This window comes from Labrus bergylta, chromosome 23 (genome assembly GCF_963930695.1).
Source record: "Labrus bergylta chromosome 23, fLabBer1.1, whole genome shotgun sequence".
Lineage (NCBI taxonomy): Eukaryota > Metazoa > Chordata > Actinopteri > Labriformes > Labridae > Labrus > Labrus bergylta.
The window spans coordinates 21,208,155-21,224,144 of NC_089217.1; the positions used below are offsets into that span (position 1 = coordinate 21,208,155).

The 15,990-nt window shown below is 38.4% G+C and overlaps 1 protein-coding gene across 4 annotated transcripts in view; it reads left to right on the top strand.

The window, feature by feature from the left end:
- Window positions 1-12,503, top strand: part of LOC109987623 (kinesin-like protein KIF21A) — a 42,388-nt gene extending 29,885 nt beyond the window's left edge. For 2 of the 4 annotated variants that reach the window (XM_020638759.3, XM_020638762.3), the window contains 17 exons: window positions 23-217; window positions 592-693; window positions 2,820-2,985; window positions 3,236-3,256; window positions 4,005-4,062; window positions 5,579-5,633; window positions 5,869-6,080; window positions 6,321-6,488; window positions 6,876-6,908; window positions 7,524-7,660; window positions 7,752-7,836; window positions 7,956-8,045; window positions 8,139-8,297; window positions 8,384-8,501; window positions 8,953-9,123; window positions 9,256-9,455; window positions 9,626-12,503. In XM_020638759.3, coding sequence (XP_020494415.1) covers window positions 23-217; window positions 592-693; window positions 2,820-2,985; window positions 3,236-3,256; window positions 4,005-4,062; window positions 5,579-5,633; window positions 5,869-6,080; window positions 6,321-6,488; window positions 6,876-6,908; window positions 7,524-7,660; window positions 7,752-7,836; window positions 7,956-8,045; window positions 8,139-8,297; window positions 8,384-8,501; window positions 8,953-9,123; window positions 9,256-9,455; window positions 9,626-9,683 — 2,028 coding nt within the window. In that variant the 3' untranslated portion in view covers window positions 9,684-12,503. The remainder of the gene's footprint in view (window positions 1-22; window positions 218-591; window positions 694-2,819; window positions 2,986-3,235; window positions 3,257-4,004; window positions 4,063-5,578; window positions 5,634-5,868; window positions 6,081-6,320; window positions 6,489-6,875; window positions 6,909-7,523; window positions 7,661-7,751; window positions 7,837-7,955; window positions 8,046-8,138; window positions 8,298-8,383; window positions 8,502-8,952; window positions 9,124-9,255; window positions 9,456-9,625) is intronic. The other 2 variants (XM_020638760.3, XM_020638761.3) reach the window with 2 other exon arrangements.
- Window positions 12,504-15,990: the final 3,487 nt, after the last annotated feature.

Genomic DNA, 15,990 nt, shown 5'->3' on the forward strand with positions numbered 1-15,990 from the left:
TTATCTTTGCCAATCACCATAGCAACGGGAGGAGCTAACCAGGCGGAGGGAGCGCGTGTCCAAAAAGAGAGAAAAGATGGCTGTGGAGGGTGCAGACGCTGACCGCTCCCTGACCTCCCTGAATGAGGAACTGGAGTCTCTAAGCGCCAACATAGACTATATCAATGACAGCATTGCTGACTGCCAGGCAAACATCATGCAGCTGGAGGAAGCCAAGGTGAGGTGGTGGGGAGAATACCATTTCTGTTTTAAGTAGGATAGAGTTGTCAAAGGGAAGGATTTTAAATATAGCAATTTGATTATATTTAGAGTTTTTAAAGAACTTGTGGGAATCCAGCCGACTGAGTATTCTTCTGTTGGTACCAGCCACATGCCAAATGTGTCCTTAACCTGTGCGTTTGGCATAATTTCAAAAGAGATGTTCGTTAGAAATTAAAAAAAAAGTAAAATGGTATCTTAATTGTGTCCAACTCTTGACAATATAGAGCAAATCCATATTTTCTAGAATATTCCTGTGTATACACTGTAGTCATGAACCTTGACCTGTAACTGAGTTTAAACTAAATGAATGTGTTCTCTATTGGCCTGCAGGAGGAGGGAGACACGGTGGATGTTAATGCAGTGATCAGCTCCTGTAATTTATCAGAGGCCCGCTTCCTGCTGGACCATTTCATGACTATGACTATCAATAAGGTAACTACTGCCCATTTTTTGACTTCATCTTCAATGTCATTGGTGTGTCTTTGTTTTGGGTGGCTGTTGCAGTGGTAGAGTTGATCATTTTTCAACAAGAGGATGGGGTCCTACTGTACATATCACAGTGTCTATGGGCAAGAGACTGAACCCCAAATTGCTCCCAAATGGTCTTGCTGAACAGGCCAGAGTAAGAACTTTTGATTGTTGTTTAACTTTAACTGTTTTTATACAAACTGTTAGACAGAAAGGGGTCTGTGAAAATGAATTTCCCAATGGGGACGATTATGTCTAAGTCTAGTCTAAATTCTATATGTAGCAGCTCTGCCATCGGTGTGAATGTGACATGGTGTAAAAGCAGCTTAGACTACAATACAAGCTCAAGTTCATTTGACAATGGGTTAAGACAGGTTTCTGTATTTGTATGGAAGACACTGAAACATCATCAACAGTTCACTTTTCACTTTTCACTTTTAAGAGGATTTACTGCTGGTCACCACATCAATAAAGGTTCAATCAAAAATAATATCCTTGACAAAGTTATGTAATGCACTCCTTGTTGAAAACAATGAAATGAGCTAGGAAAAAAAAAACAAGAAAATGAACTAGGAGACCAAAAAACTTGTGAACAAGTAAGAAAACAACCAAGAATAGGAAATGAACTAGGAAACGAGCTTGGGAATCAAGAAACAAGAAAACAAGAGATGAAACTGGAACAGATTTAAGAAACAAGGACACAAGCTTGGAAACTTAGAAACAATCTACAAAAAAGGAAAAAAAATAAACAAGGAAACACACTGGGTTAGAAGGGGAACTAGGAAGCAAGCTAGAAAAAAAAAGAAACAAAAAAGCAAACAAGGACACATGCTGGGTTACACGGAAACAAGAAGGGAAACTAGGAAAGGAAATTGTAAACTAGGTTACAAAAAAGGAAACAAGCTAGGAAACTATGACATGGCTAGGAAACTAGGAAACATTAAACAAAAAAAAGAGACAAGGAAACAAGCCAGGATACATTGAAACTTTTTTTTAAAAAGTAGAAAATCTTCGAAAACTAAGAAACAAGGAATCAAGGAAATTAGTGTAAAAACTAGGACACGAACTACGTAACAAACTGGGGACCAAGTAAATGAAAAAAAGTGACAAGGAGGAACTAGGAAACATGCAATTGAATAAGGCAGAAAGGTCACGACCTAGGAAAAGAGAACACAAGGAAACAAGAAAATGATCTCATCACCAAGGACGTAAGCTAGGATACAAGGAAACAAGCTAGGAAACAAGGAATCAAGGAAATGAACCTCCAAGCTACTACGTAACAAGCTAGGAAACAAGGAAATGAAAAAAGTACTAGGTCGTAAACTGAGACAAACTTTAAATGTTACCTTTGACCCATATCCACACGCCTCATAGTCAACCTGCTGGTCAAACACAGGAAGCTTTGTGTGACATGTTGGTTCATGTTGTGTCCAAAACAAAAGACAATTTGAGCTGGATATTCTCCACAACCTCACAATTCAAATTCAATTCTTTGGGTCACGATTTGATATCCATTTGATTCAATATTGATAAATATGCTTCGACAAAGTATGATCTAAAGTGCACATTTGTGCCTGAGCTGAATTTGCAGCAAAATCGTATTAAACATAATATTGCTGTAATGGCATGGACAAAAACACCACACAGCACCCACAGTGCCCCCAGTGGAGAGGGGCATCATTACAACGAAAAAATTATTTCCCTGAATTAGTATTGAATTGGGAAAATAATAATTACAATGCATTGATGAATCTATGTTTTTTAACCAGCCTTCATTTAAAACCTTTTTCACTGTTCTGTGTGAGGTAAAAAAAACACTACAGCACACTCACAGTTTCACATTGTGCCAACATACACCACAACTGGACGTGCGCAAATAAACTATAATACTGATATTTAAAATTAATTTGGAGAGTGATTGAATGAGTTCAGCTCTTGAGGAAGGAACAAATAAAGACATGGAAGTACTTCCAGTAACAAAGGCTACTTAATGACACAGAGCTCTTGTTAGGTCTGCTCTTTTCTAACAAGGCAAAAAATACATCAAATAAATCACCTCTAGTAAAATGTGTTCACTTAATGACTTACAGGGTCTACAGGCATCTCAGAAGGAATCCCAGCTGAAGGTGATGGAGGGCAGGTTAAAGCAGACAGAGATCAACAGCGCCACTCAGAACCAGCTTCTGTTCCACATGCTGAAGGAGAAAGCTGAAATCAATCCTGAGCTGGATGCTCTGCTCGGCAGCGCCCTGCAGGGTAGGAAACACCCACAAATCGATGCCACTTTCAACAAATCTTAGGCATAATCACGTCTTTAAATCATCATTTATTTCACTTTATGGCTACGCTTTATTTTGAAAGCCGCATTTCAGATGAGAAAACATGTTTCTTCTAATGAATCCTCTTAAAACACAGAAAGCAGGCCTGCAAACAAAGAGTACCTTTTCTTTCCATCTTTGAGTTGACCTTGATTTGTCTGTTTTGTTTGTTTGTTGTGTGAACTCAGAGTTAGGTTACCTGTCACCAGGTGAGTACGGATCGCATAGCAATGTGTTTGAGACGTGTGGCAGCTGCACTCTAAAAGATTTCAAAATAATTTGATCCCAATCAAAGACATCTTTGCAATTTCCTAGAGAGAGAGAGAGAGAGAGAGAGAAATAGCTTCTTCATTTTTAAAAGATATAGCTTTTGTTACCTTAAAATACTTCTTTTAGAAGAGATAGAAAAAAGGTAGTAGACTTTAAAGTCATTGAAATGCCTAAGGTGACTTAAGCTTTCTTGTTATTTTGGAGGCATTACATGTGGTACTAATAGCTGTTTGTAACTTAGATGAATAAATCTTTTAGTGTGCATCAACCTCAAGTCCTTTTTAAAAACTCATTCAGCTAAAGTAACTCTGCCATGAAGTGCATGATGTAAGGTTCCCCTGTAACCCCACCTGCTACTGTGCTACTCACTCAGGTTGTTGTCATTGTATTAAATAGCAGAAATGTCCAAGTGTCAGTCAAAGTTTTAGCCTAATGTGAAAAACAGTTTGTCTGTGTTACTGTCTCTCATGCTTACACTATTTTTTCAAATACTAGCTTCCAGCGGCATTACACTGATGACTCCCAATTGTCCTCCTGTTTTTAACTTACCTGGTGACCCCTGACCTTATAATGACCTGCTGAAGCTGTAATCAATTTTGTGCTGTATTTGTTTTTAGCTCTGTGAATGGATTTTGTTTTCTTTTAGATTTTTTGTACTTGTTCATGTGATGTGTTTTGACTTTACAGAAAATGGAGATGACAGCAGTAGTGACGAGTCTACTCCCAGTCCAGCCACAGAGGGCAGGTAAATCCAAAAACACTGTATGCTTTCTTTCAGGTTACCAATCCAACTGTAGATTTTTACATTAGAATCTGTCTTACATGTGCAGAAAAAAAGATAGTTTGTCAAAGTGGAGAAAGCAGTTAAATGGCTGGATTCCATCCAGTGACTTGGTGTTTTACAGGGCAGCACTCTGCGGACTAGATAACGCACTTAAATAGAAAAAGTGACAGTGAACAATATACATTTCACAGGAGGTATGAAAAAGGACCAAACAGTTGCACAGTTGTTGACTAACACATTTCTCACAAATGATAAAGGTATATAGAATGACATTTCAAAACATATGTCACAAAACCCATTGGAGGGAGATACAGTCTGTGCGTGACTCATGGACCGTGAGACATTCAGAATTACTAGGTATCCTGTAGGGGGATAGCTAAATATGTTGTGTCAGAAATTCTATTTACATCACATGACACAATAAGCCATTTTTAGAAAACAGAAAGTATAGCTTTCTGATAGGTGGTGGGGGGGAACACTTGTAATGTACTGTATGATGTATTGGCTATTGAGGTTCTTGTCTATATAGTGATACACTGGTACAGTACCACAATGGGCAGTATACAATCTCAGAACTAATGGACTATTGTCTACCTTCTGGGAGCTAACAACAAAAAGTGCCACTGAAGGGAATCCCAAGTCATTTCCAACTCATGGTGTCTAAAAAGATAATGTTCACAGCTGATTACATTTGAAGTCTTTATTTGTCAACAATCTTAAGAAACACCAACAAAAAGACAGGTGTATACTGCATCAGACAAAACCAGCTCGTAAACATAAACAAACACTAAACGCGCCAGGATCCAGACAACATCTTCACACACACTCATGGTTGAAAAACTGTGTGGTTTCCACTGATTCCCTACCTCCCCCCCTCCCCCCACCTGTGTCTGTCTTTCTCCCTGCCTGTGGCTGAAATGACCACCTATGCCCAGGTGCGCAGGTGACATAAAACAACGTTGACATAACTTACCACACACACACATTAAATTGGCTACAACAGCCACCTCTCCATGGCTTCCAGTTTAGCCAGCAGGGAATAAATGACTTGTGGCCTTGACATCCTTTTTTGTGCTTTGCCTTTGTTTAGAGTACGACTAGCAACTTGAATTGAAAAGAAAGAAATTTAAGTTGTTAGTTACATTCAAATGAAAAAGATTATTGCTTTGTGGAGGATCACGTTCTGCCTCTAACACGCTTACAAATTATGCATTAGGCGTTTATAACAAACTGTCCCAATGAAAAGTTTGAAGAAGCACAACATTTTCTGCTGTATTACTGCCAAAATGTTTTTTTTTCTCTTCATATTTCAGAGCCAGCTCTTTAATTTATCCATGACATAATACAACTTCTGCTTAACTCATGATATTCTCAGCTGTGCTTTGTTATCATTTATTATTTTTAAAATCGTGTCATGCTTATCATGAGAATTAGCATGTTTAGGGTATTAATAATGAAACAAATCTCTCACTTTCAGCACACTGGCATCAGATCTAATGAAGCTATGTGGTGAGTCCAGACCAAGAAGCAAGGTATTGAACTCTGCCTCACCCTCTACTTTAGACCCACATACTGCCCAGCTGTAATAACAGCACACATTATATACTTCAGATCTTAATATAAACGCTTTGTGTCCTATTTTACATTCTTTGACTGTGACTGGTTTCAACTCATCAGTGGTTATTTTTAGGACTTAAATTAATTACTTAATGGTCCAATTACTGGTGAGTCATCTCGATATTGAGCCAAACATTTCTGGTCCTTCAGGCTCGCAGGCGAACCACCACCCAGATGGAGCTGCTTTATGCCAGCAGTGGAGATCCGTCATGTGAATCCCCAACTGGAGACTTCCAAAGCCCTCTGCTGGCGGTCTCAGAGCGCCTGGATGGGTCAGACTCGCAGGGTCACATGCTCGTTCAAACCCCTGATCGGGAACGAGCTGTTTCCCCTTCTGCACTGTCTGCCAGGCCAGTTGGCCTGTAAGTATTAAAGGCTGCATGTCGAAGTGCTAAACAATTATTTAAGGACATTTTTCAGTTTTAAATGTTGAATATGTATTTTGCTGGAGGGATACAATCATGAGCTCATCAGCCAGTGCCATAACTTAAGAATTTAAATGTTAAGATTCAATCAGTACTTCCACCCTGCTTAAGAGGTTTTTTTTTTTTAAAACTCTGACAAGGTACTAAATTGACCCCTGTCTCTTTTAACAAATGTAGCTCTGGATCCAGGTCACCAACAGGGACTGAGAGGAGGCAACTGGAGCGCTCACCCCTAGCCCGAAGAAAGTTGCAAGAGAGAGGAGCCACAGCGACACACATTCCAGCACCCACACACACACCAAGCACAGCAGAGGCTAAAACAAAAGGCAACGACTACAAAACACCGTGAGTCAGAAGAAAATGAAAGAATGTCAAACATTACTTTGAACTGAAAAACACAACTGTACAACTTCTGATTCAAGACCTACATGAGAAGCAGACAAAGAATATTTGATTTTAGAAGAATTTTGAGTGATTTGCAGTTGTAGCATCATTCTGAGCAAATCCTTGAAATCCTAATCCTGTCAATCAATGTCATAATTTATTAGACATAACCTTCACTGCATGCAAAATATGAAACATTGAGATTCATTTACAAAAATAAATATGTAAAAAGTCATAGAAGAAAGAAAGAATATAGTATTGTTTGAGCACAATGACAAGTCTTCTTTTCTCTCTGTCCATAGAAAAAAGGTTTACAATATGATGGGCTCTTTGTTCATTCTTTTTCAGGTTGGATGAGCCGGCTGCATTTGAAGGACACAGGTAAGACACACCTCTACCTTGTCTCTAAAGTCTGCTTTCTATATAGGAATCCATTGCCCCCCGGCCCTTTTAAAACAAACTGAAGGCTTCTTCTTTGTAAACGCTGTTATATTTAGGTACCGCAATTCTACAATTCACTTAGCAGACGTTTTTATCCAAAGCCACGTACATCCGAGAGTAAGTACAACACAAGTAAGGATGTAGAAAAAAGGGAACAATGTCAGTAAGAGCAAACGATCAGCTTTGAGTCTGATTGGACACACAGGTGCTGACAGGAAGTGACCAGAGGCAAAGCACAACATTGAGGGCAGTTCTTGAGAGCTCTAATCAGTATAGAAACCATCTTATAAGTCGTCATTATCAAGCAAAAACCATCGTCATTACCATCATCATCATCATCAATAATATGGAGACCATCATCATTAAGTTAGTAGGTATTCATGAAAGAGCTGGGTCTTTAGCTTTCTCTTAAGGTGCAGAGGGACTCTGCAGATCCAATGGAGTTTGGAAGTTCATTCCACCACCGGGGGGCGGCAGAGGAGAAGAGTCTACTCCTCTGTACCACTCACATTTTAGACAAAAGAAATAACTTTGAGTGTTTTTTTTTTTCTTCAGAGGTGTTATCAATCCTGTGACTGCCCCGAAGAACAACCGAGCAGCCAAACTCCAGTGTGTGTATGTGGCGGAGGGGCACACCAAACCCGTTCTCTGTGTGGACGCCACAGATGATCTGCTCTTCACAGGTTCCAAAGGTGAAAAACAAAATAGCAAAAAGCATAAAAAAGAAGGTTTCTTTAAGGTGCTTTATCAACCTCACTGTTCTTTATTCTGGACTCTTTTCAGACCGTACATGTAAAGTGTGGAACCTGGTTACTGGTCAGGAGATCATGTCCCTGACAGATCATCCCAGCAGTGTTGTCGCTGTCAGGTACTTCAACATCAGGATGGGATGTGTGAAATAGTGGTATTGTATACCATTTAGTATTGTATGTATTTAGTTTAAATAAACCATAAAGTTTGTTTTTCTTGTTTTGGTTTATTTTTCAGGTACACTTCTAGCCTCGTCTTCACAGTGTCCACAGCTTACATTAAGGTCTGGGACATCCGAGACTCTGCCAAGTGTATCCGCTCACTTACGTAAATACACAATTTCTTCTTCTTCATTTGATGCAGTGTATTAAAAATAATGCTCATAATGAGTGTGAATTTTTTTATTTTTTTGGATGTCAGGTCATCAGGTCAGGTGGGTTCAGGTGACATCTGTTCATCTGCCAGGAGTTTAACTATCCCACCAGGAGAGAGTCAGATCAACCAGATCACTCTCAACCCAAACGGCTCCTTTCTTTACGCTGCTGCCGGCAACGCTGTGCGAATGTGGGATCTCCGCAAGTACGTTACAATGCAGTAGAGTCTAACTACACAAACAAATCAAACACATGTCTGTAAATCACATTCTATTTCCTGCCTTTCTCCAGGTTTGTGTCCACAGGAAAGCTTACTGGCCATTTGGGACCTGTCATGTGTCTGACTGTTGGCAAATTTGGTAACGGACAAGATGTCGTCCTCACTGGCTCCAAAGACCATCATATCAAAGTAAGGGACACATATAGGTCTGTAAAACTGTTCCCATGTTTAGTTTAGTTTATTTGCACATTTTTTGAAAGAAGAGTCAAACAGAAAAATAAAACAAATAAAAAATAAAACACATGTGCAGGTGAGGGCTTATCTCAAAGCTCACCTTAAGAGATTAAACAAAGTTAAAATAAAATAGAGTAACAATAACAAAGTAAGAATATTTACTATCACAAATAAAATGTACCCCAATTGAAAATTACATATAAACATACAGTATGTAGACAATATGACAAAATCAGGACAGTTCACTATTCACTACTAATTTTTCTGACATCAACACATTTCTGAGTCTCAATTTGTATCTAGAAAAAGACAAAACCAGCCTCCACGGTATCTTATTGAGTACTGATTTTTGTACGTGTGCAATTAACTACTCAGCTATCAAATGTGTTAACTGTTTGTTTTCTAGATGTTCGAGGTGGCAGAAGGAGCTCAAGGAAGCATCAGCTCCAGCCACATGTTTGATCCTGCTCATCAGGACAGTGTGGAGTCTCTGGCTCTGCATGGAGATGTTTTCTACAGCAGCTCCAGGGACCACCACGTCAAGAAGTGGGATTTAGCAAGTAAACGACTGCTTCAGGTAAGCTGTGTATGCTACAGCTATGATCTGATATCACAGCAGCAGAGTGTTCATTCATGAGCCAGAAACCTATTCTTCATATTTGAGTTTATATCATCTGAAAAACAACTGAGTGTCTGCTATTTCCTCCAGCAGTCTGTCAATGCACAGGCAGACTGGGTCAGTGCTCTAGGTGTAGTGCCGGGCCACCCGGTGCTTCTGAGCGGGTGCAGAGGAGGGCTGCTGAGGCTCTGGCACACTGACTCCCTTACAACCCTCGGAGAAGTCCAGGGACACGACAGTCCCATCAACGGTCTGGCCACCAACAGCGGCCAACTGTTCACCGCCTCAGAGTGAGTCACAACATATCTCAAATGAATTCTGCTTTTTATCATTCATGTAAAGTAATACCAGTAATTCAATAATACCAAGATCTTTATAAATGTGGTTTTAATGGCAGTATTGATTAAAATGACCTGTTTTGTGTTTTTGTTGAATTTTCTTTGTATGTGTTATTTAACAGTGACCGCACAGTAAAGATTTGGGAAGCCAAAGGATCTCTTGAGGAAGGACTTTACTGACAGAAGACTTCTAATATCACCAAACTGACCTGACATGATGGATCATCTGCTGGCCTTTACTGAATCAAAACAACTTCTTTAAGCATTTAAAGCATTTCACATGACTTGATGAAATGTTTGAGGCCTGAACGTCTTGCACTGAAGAAATCATCTCTAAACATCACTGATCCTTACTTGATGCTCCATGTAGATCAGTTTCAGGGAAGTCCAATTAGATGCAACTGGTCTTTTTTTCTTTTAGCTAATCAAGACAGCTCACAGTGGATCCTCTGAGGTACCCAGATGAGTTTAAAGCTCTAGACTGCTGCTATGGACAGCAACTTTCATAACAAATACAATACATTTAAAGTAAAAAATATGAATAACCAATCCAGGATTATCTGCTGTGCTTTCAACATTCCTATCTCCAGTTCTGTCCAAGACAACATGGATACCTGCTATGCATAATGTGACTTTTCTCACAGCTGCTGGGGAGAAAAGGTTTATGGCATGTCTTGCTTCCTTTTGTCTATTACTGTTCATCAAAACTAAAAAGCCATGGAGATCTCTTGCTCACCAGCAATAACTGTGAGTCTACCCTCTGTGTTTGTTTTGATTGTTTTTGTTCTCTAGGTTATTTTGAGTGTGTTCGTATGTTCTCTGTAACCAGTGACCATCAAACTGCTTAAATTGCATACGGTCTTATTACTCAGCTGCTACTGCCACTTCCTCTGTTGGAACATGCCTCCAAACTAAACATTCTGCACTCCTCTGACAGGGTCCTTTAAAATATTGTTTTAGTCTTAAGTTAATGTTCTTTAAATGATCTGCTGACCAACAGTGTCCCCTTAAAAATGTTGATGAATGGCTCAATAACTATCCTCATATAATACAGACACTGGTTTACTAAGGCTAACTTAAAAGAGAAGTGTTTTGATTTCACTCTTTTATTAATTGACGAAATAGCCCAATAAATGGATGTCTAGTATAATACTTTCTATTTGATTTAAAGAAAGAATGTGCGACTTTGTGATCCAGTAGATGTCACCCTTGAGCATCAGCATGAAACCAAAACAAACTGCTGTTTGGTGACACCTCCTCCATACTGAAGCCTCCGCCCTCCTCCAGAGACACACCTCCAACCGTTCTCCACTCGCGTTAAATTGAAATATATATTTCATTAAAATGTAGCTAACCATATCAAATTATTTGTCATCCCAATGATAACAAAAACAGCCTACAAAGCTATCACTTTTACTGATCTAAGGTAGGCTACTCAGTTTTTAGCAGGATTAGTAAACTAGTGGTCTACTATGATCTGATTTGATACCTTATTTATGTTCTACATTAAACTCAAATGCAAGATATTGATGGAACAAAAATATTTTAAAGGAAGGAAACTTGGAAAATGTTACAGTAGCTCTCATTAGCTAGCCTTCACATGCTAGACTGGGTCCTTTTTGTTTGAGTTTTTAAAAGTCACAAGTTGCTTTCATGGTTTAAGAAATGTATGGATTTTAAAAATTTAAAAAACCCAATTTTTACCAATGATTTTGAGTTTTTGGCTACATACAGTAATTAAAATGTTGAAATAACACAGGTGTCATGATGTTTCCCAAACTCAGAAAAACAGATTCAGTGTTTCAATCAGTGCTGTTTTTGTCTGTAATCAAAAATACTATTCTATTTGAAGTTTCTGGTTTCAGTTGTTTCCTTAAGGCTTTGTAGCCTTCAGTGGTGTTTTAGTTTCCTTTGCTAAATGGCGTTCCCTTTCTATCTACATGCTCAGCCTCGACTTCTCTTACCTGCATCTTAGGTGTCCAGCAAACCTTTTCTCATTTTCCAGGATTTTGATTCTTTATCTAAAACGGTTACCTACTCAGTATTCTCTTCTTTAACTTTAGTATCTGTAATCATGTTTTAATCTGAAGTACAGCTCTGGCAGCAGCTCCTTTTAGGGAAACGTTTGATTGAGTTTTAATACAATTAGTTTAGGAAGAAGACGCTTTAATGAGAGGCAGGTATTTGAATAATGTGAGTATAAATAATTCATGTTTTCATTGAATTAAGCACCTTGTAATTTCTGATTTTGTTAAGGTGTATCTTCCTAAAACTTGTGTTTATGTGTGTTTTTAAATCCAAATGCTGTGATCAGCATCATCTGGTTCTCAATGTATTTCCATGTATAATATGGTTGTTGTCTACTCTCTTAGTATCTGTACGCTGCACAAACATCAAACATCATTCAAACTTTCAATGTGGGTAAATTGATACTATTTATTATTTTTTTCTGTGTGTCTTCCTGAACTATCATAGATTTTTGATGTCATTGACTCTTATTTATTAGCTTCACAGACGGGAGACTTCTCAGAATATTTGGATGATGTCATCAGTTATCAGTGCCTGTCATTAGTTCGAGGTTGAGTTTTGATAGCAGGCTCACTGCTTGGCAGTTTTGATATTGGACTTAGCGTTGTTAAAAATGGTTGTTCACAATGCTGAGGCTAATAGGACAAAAATATCTAACTGTTAGAAACTCTAAATTGCAGTTTTCCCTATTGTCTCACTGAAAATGATTATTTCGAAAAACTGCTATTGACGTGCACTTGAATTGGGATATTAATCCCTAAATAGAAAAAGTATGAGACACAATTACTCCAAAAGCATTACATGTCCAAAAGCTGCTTCAAATATCGATTGCACAAGTAAGTTTGACTGTACATCTGCTCTTTTTTAAACTGTTGTTTCCTTCCTGCTGATTCCCTTTTGCAAAATGTCAACTGATTAAAGTCTCAGATGCACTGTGCAAATACATTTTAGAATAAAAAGTGTTGCATCTTCCCTTTTTTGTTTTTCACCCATGCGTGATGACCACATGGTGGCGATACTGCACAATGACATACAGCAAGTCTATCTTGGATTATATAACCTGACAACTATTACAAAATATATATAATTACACCATCAGATCATTTAATGCTGTTGAAGCTACAGGCAGTTTTTTACATCTTCTATTTACAAATGAGGAAATGCCCACATTAATGCACTAACTTGCTTTTATACACATGCTAATGGAAAAAAAGGTTACTGGGCCAGAAAAATGTCAACAAGGAAACAACTTCTGGGAAAACACCTGCATGTCTTCATTAAGAAGTATTGGTTCCTGTCTACAGAGTGACGCACCTGTAAACTATTCAGGATGTTTAACTCTTTACGTTAAATGAATGATACTCTTAACCAAACAATCAGTCATGACGTCTCAGGCAAAGTATGTAGTCTGAGAGTTCCACTTTCAGTTGAATGTGGTATAATGTCTGATGAGTTTGGATCTTATATTCTAATCTGCTCAGTGAACACAGTGATTGACGATGTGTGCTGGTCCCTCTGGGTTCTCTTGTTTCACAGTTAAATCTGCCTGAATAATGCGATTTGTTCAGCTGCTGGTGCATTCAGTGAGCAGTTTGAAACAATACAGGATCATTTTCTGTGAGTTGGGCTACATTGTTTGAGTCTTTAATAATTATGCTAAAATATTACATTATTAATGCTTGGGATTATCTTTTCAGTATTACATCCGTATTATTCGCTTCTCTCCATTAGTGTATGTCCATAGGATCCTGTTTGTGCATGTGTGTGTATATTTCAGCCTATGTGTGTTCATGACTTACAGAGTGTAAAAACTGAAATTTCCCCTTGCGGGGATCAATAAAAGTAAATCTTAAATCTTAAACAACACAGAAAGGTAATTAGAACAACATATACTAATAATTTTGGCAGATGAAGTCAAGCTGGTCCAGTGGGAACAAAGAGCAGGAACATTCTTAAAGAGGACATATTATATATTTGGTTAAAATATAACATTAATGAAGCACCAGAGGAGATTTGTGACCAGCTGTCTCAGAATGCTCCATTTTAGTGTGTGTGTGTGTGTGTGTGTCTCTTTAAATGCAATGCCCCCCCCCCCATGAGTTTTACCAGAATCTCACTTGTGATGTCACAAGGAGAGCACAGATAATTATTTTGAAAATTATGCATTTAATTATTGGAACCAGTTGGAGGACTTTTGTGGATGCAGAGTGAGACTAAACTATGTTGTCCTTTTTACATTGTTACATTCTGGCGTTTTAAAGCCAATGGCCCATTTTTATTTGAAATGTCTATTGCTAAACTAAATTATCATGGTCACATAAATAATCGTGTATTCTATCATTAGAAGCTTTCACTTCATGCACGTTACAGTAAAACAAAATGTCACCACTGTGTTTCCTTTTGAGGGCTGGATCCAATATTGCAGTGTTTCCAATTTGCTTCATGTCCCCAAAATGAGCACAGCATGGTTTGCTCTGCACTGCCTGGGATTATCATACGCCTGCCACATTTACAGAAGCTGTTACTGCTAAAACTACAGATACTTTAACCATTAAAACTGACACTGTAGCTATAATTCATCATCATTGACAGTAGAAATGTTGGGTGTTCTGAAGTTCAGCAAGCCACTGCATCAACCTGGGTTATAGAAAAATACCTTCAGACATATAAAGAATCAAAACAGAATGTGGCTCAGATTAAAAGAAAAAGGAGTAGGTAAAAAGGAAGAGACCAGGTGCAGAGGAAAGAGGCAGAGGCAGTTAAGTGGTGGTTAAAGATGTTTATGAGGCTCAGGCAGACAGGGTCAATATTCACCACCCTAGCTGCTATCTCTCTGAAAGTGAGTCCTCCGGCTATAAATACCAACACTGCTGCTTTATGACCAGAACTGATTATCTGTGATGCTGCTGCTCGCTCTCTTAATGTGCCTACAGAAATCAACCTATTCCACCTCTCAGAGTATTTCAGTTACCAAGCAAAACAGATTGGGAAGGACCTTATGTTTAATATTCCAGAAAACTCTTTTAGCATGAAATCAGAGTGCAGTGTCTCTGAAGAGGTGGAACATGATAACATTTAATGCAGACAAATGAAGGCTTGAGTTTAAAGACAAAGTATAGCAGAAACACACTGAAGACCTTAAATGTGAGTTTGTAAGACAGGGTGTGTGTGTGTGTGTGTGTGTGTGTGTGTGTGTGGCAGTTCAGGGAAACTATACAAATAAGAACGGTAAGTGAGGTAAGTCGTTTTACTTCCCCCATGGTTTCCTGGGTTAAAGCACTATTTGTTTGGCCAGTCCCAATGATAACCATTATTTTAAACATTTAGTTTAAAACAAGTACGGCCTCTCAGAGGAAAACTTACAAAAAAAATCCAGATGAAAACGTGATGACCGAAAAGTCCAGAACCGTCACTGAACAGATTTTTGGTGAGACCTTTTCTGACTGCTGTTTCTATGGTTCAAATGGAATTTTGAACCTCAGCTTTTAAAACACTCTATACTGTGGAAATACAAACTGCTAAAGAAGATTCTGTGATATGTGTTAAGTTTGGTATATAAACCACAGAAGAGAAACAAAAGGTAGAACCTAAATGTAATAAAACCAAAAACAGCAACAACAACAAAAAGAAAGAATAAAAGGCTTTGGCTTTTAAATGATGATTTTGTAATCTTATTGTGTTTTTAGTCAGCATTACTTTTCTACAGATTATCTCAATGTGAGTGAACAACCCCATTGATTATTTATTGGCATATTAAGGGTTAAACCATTTTTGTTGCTATGATATTTAAATTCTTTACGGCTGTAAACTTCTTTATGGTGGTTAAACCTGTAAACCATTTTAGTACTAAAACTTAATTGATTAAATTCAAATATGTCGACATTTTAAATTTGGTTATAATTCCTAACAAATGTTTGTGTGTTGCAGCCCTTATGCTTCAAATACAACTCATCTTTGAGGTCAGAGAAGATGTGTCCACACAGCAGGGGGTGCTGGATAAGATTGTTATACTGGTGTCTCCCTGAGTAAACCTTCAGGTGGTAATGATGTCATGGTTACTCACACACATGAGCCTCTGTATCTATGCCTGTACTCCCTGTATATATTCATCTCTTTGTGTGCTTCTTTGTTTGTCCCAGCATGTTTCCATTATGTGTGTATGAATGAACCTATCATCCTTTCCAACCAATGTGGACACAGAATGGTGGAGTGGTTTTTGCCACCATGCCTCACATCCAGCTCAGAGAGTCTGTGTGTGTGTGTGTGTGTATGTGTGTGTGTCTATAAGAAAGCTATATTTAGATACATGCCTGGTATTTTTAGAGACATGGTTTTCCAGTAAACACACTGAGTAATACAAAGATGCATCATTTTCAGATCCTCTGATCCAATCATCTACACATGTTTACACCACACACACACACACACACACACACACACACACACAAACATAGTTACA